We start from the raw sequence: 5725 nt of genomic DNA on the forward strand, positions 1-5725 counted from the left end.
CTCTCTCACTTTATAGAAAGAGATTACTCAGTTGTCAAACAACAAAGGTTGTGTTTATTTGTTTATTTTAAAACTTTTATTTATTTATTTATGTGTAAGCTCACTTTTTACTTTACTGGCAGGCAATCCTGAAATCAAATGTCCTTTATAGGGGTGGGGGCAAGGGAGAAGAGAAAAGGGGAGGAAGGTAGAGTTTGTCTCTGGCTCCACAGTTCGTTTTATCTATAAGGCTTTGCCAGCTTTGCTTAACTGTTTCCACCCTGCTTTTGTTAAGAAGAAATCAAAAGTGTGGAGTGGGGAAAAAAATAAATCGGAAATACACCTGATCGGGAAGAACAACTGGACACTGATAAAAGAACAAGAAGATATTTAAATTGATGTTAGTCTAGAGAAAAATGCGAGGACAAGATTTCTAAGAGAAAGAAAAAAATCTGAAAGTTAAAAAAAAAAAAAGAAACAAAAACAGGAAAACTAATCTTTGATTAAAATACTCAGCAGAATGTCAGGGAGAGGAAGACAAAAAGCTAAGTGATAATTTTTATGTTTATTGTGTCTGAAATGAGAAGGAACAAGCAAGTTAAGGCTGGGAAGAGATAAGGGACAATGAAAGAGTGAAGTTAGTGACTTTCCGCAGAGGACAAAGTATGTAGTTTGAAATCCTTAACAATGGACTTGCAGTGTCTCTGCAAAAGTTGGTGAAAGATACCAGCAAGTGTAGGAAGGGTAGTATCTGAGGATGTCTTTCACAGACCCCAGATGGAGAAGCTGTTCTTTTCTTCCAAATCCCTAAGAAGCACAGAAGTCTTACATGTTAATAAGAGAACACACAGACACACACTCATAAGTTACATGCTGTGAAACAAAACAAGAAAATGAAACCTTTGTTGACCCCTGTTCACTTACACGAATCTTAGTTTGGTTAAACATCTTAAGACCAGTTTCCAGCTCCTTTTCATGGCTTTCTTTCCCTGGATACCCAGGTGCACAAATGGGATGGTGATCTTTACAAAACAACATCATCAACAACAACAAAAACCTCTTGCTCACACAAAAGCCCACCTTGTAAATGAAAGGAATATTAACGACCACCTAATACTTGCACCGTTGGCAGGGCGAAACTGAACACTAACACAGCTATTTCTACAGATTGCCAGTGAAACCGAAGCAGCTCGAGGAGAAATGCACCTACTGTACGTGAAATGCTGGTGCAGATTTTTTTCCTATCAGTCTAACCTTCTGTGTTGATGCATGAATGCTGGTACCCACTTACAGGGATGCCAGATGATCAGTGCAGAATGAAGGTCCCAAGAGAGAGGATCACATGGCTCTCTCTGCCCTGTGACGTCACTAGCAGATGGCATGGGTACCAGCTCTGGCAGTTGGCATCAATGTCACTTTTTAGAGATCAATGAGATAGTGCAGATATACACAGATCTAGAGACTCCAGGAGACGATGCGACACTCAGCCTGAAAAGATTTGGAAGACCCAAAATGAAAACTGATTATTGAATGAAATTAAAACCTAAGGTAATATAAATAAAGATATACTTCAATTGATGCTGGCTTTGCATGCAAGTATTTAAAGATACAGTGTCACTGTCTTATAGTATTTATATGCTCTTTGCCATCTATAACTTCTTATCATATTTCATTCTTATGATGTAATTATCACATACTTTCACTGCTATTATGTAACACTGCAAGTATGTGGACATTACTAAGAGTTTGTGTATGTGTTCGTGTGTATATGTGTGTGTTGAGGGGGCTGGAGATTGTTAAACTGAAAAGTCTCTGCTTTAATGTGCCTATTTGTTGGAAGACTTTAGATGAAAATACTTGCGGCTTCACCAAACAAAAACCAAAATGCATTTGAAACACAAATTATTTTCCCCTTTCATTTGGGATTCTGAACACACGTGCACAATTGCAGTCAGAATCCTTGGACCGTTCCTGTCAGATATTAGCTAGAGGGAGACTTGTATGGCTCGTAGAACAAAAACACTACGAGAGTGGTTTTTGTCCAGGATGATTTGAACAGCAGTAAACAGACAATTCTATTCGGAAAAAATTTAAATGTAAATAAAATCAGTCTCAATTTTTTTTTAATTAAAAGAAATTGCCAGTGATTTTTATGTTTTAAATTTATTTATAGAGTTTATTCCAAATTAGCCTAATCCCCTTTTCTTTTTGAAGGCTGGGAAAATAGTGCTCTTTTACATAATTCTTTACTGATCAGAAAAAATCAGTTTAAAAATTGACTCTGATTATAATCTTTTCTTTAAATTTGTATATTCCCACACCCACTTATCTAAATTCACAGTTGTGTGATACAGCAAATAAAGTTAAGGTGTTGTTTGTTTGTTTGTTTTAAAAAAAGAACACAAATTTGTCAGCTAATGGAGAGATAGTACTTTCCATTTTAAAAACTGGTTTATCTTCTCATTTTGTGCTCAGGGGAATTAGAATTAATGAAATTCTGCATTGAAATTTCATGTTTTGCATTTGCTTGAATTCCACAATCTTTTTTGGGGGGTACTAAAATCCAGTTTAAAGGCAAAGAGAAATGGAGATGGTGGTGATCACAATAATTATATGTTTCATTTTTATTTTCTTTTGATAATTTGCTCATATAAATTAATCCTATTGAATGCATCAATGTCTTCATAATTACTTATCTTCACAAACTCAAAATTATATTTAATGTTAAAAAATCAGCCCCAGAATCAGTCTTTTTCACGTGTTTTTGTAGTCTTATGATGAAATAATTAAATATGTTTTAAGTGTATAAACTTTAAAAATGAAAACTCTTTAAATATTGTGCTGGCATTTTTTCAGGTAATTTAAGATTAGAGAACCATGTTAACACTACCATTTGATGAGTCTGTTGTAATGCCAGAATCCCAGATGTGCAGAAAGTTTTCTAGAGAATGCGAGGACCAGAAGCAGATTAAGAAACCAGAAAGCTTTTCCAAACAGATTGTCCTTCGAGGAAAAAACATCAAAAGGGCCCCTGGAGAAGAAACCGAGAAAGAAGAAGAGGAGGAAGACAGGGAAGAGGAAGATGAAAATGGGTTGCCTAGAAGGAGGGGTCTTAGGAAAAAAAAGACAACCAAGCTGCGATTGGAAAGGGTCAAGTTCAGGAGACAGGAAGCGAACGCGCGAGAGAGGAACAGGATGCATGGCCTCAACGACGCTCTGGACAACTTAAGAAAAGTGGTCCCCTGCTATTCTAAAACCCAGAAACTGTCCAAAATAGAGACTTTACGACTGGCCAAAAACTACATCTGGGCACTTTCTGAAATTCTGAGAATCGGCAAGAGACCAGATCTGCTCACATTCGTCCAAAACTTATGCAAAGGTCTTTCCCAGCCAACTACAAACTTGGTGGCAGGCTGCTTGCAGCTCAACGCCAGGAGTTTCCTGATGGGTCAGGGTGGGGAGGCTGCGCACCACACAAGGTCACCCTACTCTACCTTCTACCCACCCTACCACAGCCCTGAGCTCACCACTCCCCCAGGGCATGGGACTCTTGATAATTCCAAGTCCATGAAACCCTACAATTATTGCAGTGCGTATGAATCCTTCTATGAAAGTACTTCCCCTGAGTGTGCCAGCCCCCAGTTTGAAGGTCCCTTAAGTCCTCCCCCAATTAACTATAATGGGATATTTTCCCTGAAGCAAGAAGAAACCTTGGACTATGGCAAAAATTACAATTACGGCATGCATTACTGTGCAGTGCCACCCAGGGGTCCCCTTGGGCAGGGTGCCATGTTCAGGTTGCCCACCGACAGCCACTTCCCTTACGACTTACATCTGCGCAGCCAATCTCTCACCATGCAAGATGAATTAAATGCAGTTTTTCATAATTAATGAGGAAAATGAAAATAAACAGTGGTCATTCACCTTCCCCGTCTAATTAAGACAAAGCAGATGCTTGTGGGCTGAGTAATTGGCACAACTCTATCTAAGGTGTTTACTAGTTTCTGAAGTGTGTTTCAACTATTGTGAGAATTTTCTATGTAATAATAAATCTCTTTTCGTATGAGAATTTCTTTTCCTTTCCTTTTGTCTGTAAAGCACTGTGATTCTGTTTCTACTGGAAAGATTTTTTCCTTTTTAATTTTCTTTTAAACTTACTTAATTTGTTTGAACAAGGTGTCTAAGAATATACTGTTGAATAAAGACATGCACACAGCATAATTCAATGTCTATTTTGGTTGTACAGTAATTATAAAATGCATGTTATTAAAATCAGATGAATAAAATGATGTGTTTATAATTATTAGGAATTATATATTATGTATCTTTTAAAAATTGAAATTTTAAAATATTGAGAATATCACTAAGCTGACAATGATATTGGGAGATGCATTTGCAACAATATAAAAAGCTATGCAATTTTCTTTTTATTAAGGATGAATCTAAATGCATTCAATTGGTAACTATTCCTCTTCAAGTATTTGCAGATGGGGCAACATGATATTTGGGTAGCTGATGTCATAATTTGGGGACAATTATCTCAATCATCAAGAAAAAATTTCAGCACTTGTTTTGTATTATTCAGAAATTAACTGTACAGGTTTGTTATCACAATGTATAATTGTGTTTTTCCACCCCACATTTTTAAGGCAATTAAACATAGATATTTCCACTCGTAAAGGACATCTATTAGCTGTGATATTTTTGCATGCTACTTATTATTTCCTGGTACACAGCTGCTTTTTGTCTCCAATACTCCCCACTCCTCATTTCAGAAATATTTCTGGATTACAAAACCGTAGGAGCTAAAACAAATTTCTTAAACAAAATGGCCAAAGCGCTTACAAGAATTGTTTTTTTCAAGTGTCTTAAATGAAAGAAGAGGAGCCCATGAGGGTTAAACATCCTGGGGAAACAATGATAAATCCTGGTAACCTTCAGCTCGAGCCTAAAATCGGTGGCAAATTTCCAGCAAACACCAGAGTGGATGTTAAAAATGGAAGGTTTTACTCTGCGCCGTTTAAATGTCTGGCCGATCAGAGGCTAAATTCTGTGTGATTAAAAGTTTCCTTATAGAAGGCCACCAAAAACTTACTTATAATAGCGCCTGGGGAGCTAAACCTCTTAAACAGGATTGAGCCTCTTCTACAATCGTGGGCGGGGTGGCAATGACCTTGCCAAGATGCCCTCTGGTGCAGTTTTGCCTCAGGGGAAGAAGTGGGGACAGCTGCGCAGACCGATGAGGGCAGCAGAAAGTGGGTGCGGTGGTGGCGGGACGGGGCAGGTCTTGGGTGAGCCTGGCCAGCGCTGCCCCTTGGGGGCCGTGTCTGTACCGCCAGAGCAGGCGCGGGCCCGACAGGGCCTGGCGGGCGGCGTGGGGAGAGGTTGCTGGCGGCGTCGCGTCCCTCGGTGGCCGCCCTGGCACAGGCTGCAAGCCCGTGTCCCGCCCGCAGTGGGCGCCCTGGGGGCTAGGGGCCTGCGCCCTGCGAACCCGGGCCGCGGCGCCCACACTGACCTGGCCTGCCCAGGAAAGGGGCCGGGTGGCATGGGGAGCGGCGAGCGCACCGCAGCGCGCGGGCCTGGAGACTGCCCAGCACTCGCTCGGAGAGGGAGAAAGGGGGTCGCCCCTTCACCCGCCCCTTGTGCCACAAGGAGGAACGCGGCGCAGGCGGCGATAGCTCCAGCTCTCTCTTGCCCAAGTGCAGCCGAGAACTGACCCTGCCCTGCCCCTCCTACGACTGGCGGG

The 5725-nt window shown here is 40.7% G+C and overlaps 1 protein-coding gene across 1 annotated transcript; it reads left to right on the forward strand.

Annotated features, from left to right (window-relative positions):
* Positions 1-1012: 1012 nt before the first annotated feature.
* Positions 1013-4662, forward strand: NEUROD6 (neuronal differentiation 6). The gene is made up of 2 exons (XM_010353273.1): positions 1013-1527; positions 2836-4662. Exon 2 carries the CDS (start codon positions 2857-2859, stop codon positions 3868-3870), a length of 1014 nt encoding a protein of 337 aa, XP_010351575.1. The 5' UTR covers positions 1013-1527; positions 2836-2856; the 3' UTR covers positions 3871-4662.
* The last annotated feature ends 1063 nt before the right edge of the window (positions 4663-5725 follow it).

The sequence above is a fragment of the Rhinopithecus roxellana genome, chromosome 6 (genome assembly GCF_007565055.1).
Source record: "Rhinopithecus roxellana isolate Shanxi Qingling chromosome 6, ASM756505v1, whole genome shotgun sequence".
Classification (NCBI taxonomy): domain Eukaryota; kingdom Metazoa; phylum Chordata; class Mammalia; order Primates; family Cercopithecidae; genus Rhinopithecus; species Rhinopithecus roxellana.

Bases quoted from the DNA above. Each gene is read 5' to 3' on its own strand.
- NEUROD6 (XM_010353273.1), top strand. From the start codon at position 2,857: ATGTTAACACTACCATTTGATGAGTCTGTTGTAATGCCAGAATCCCAG.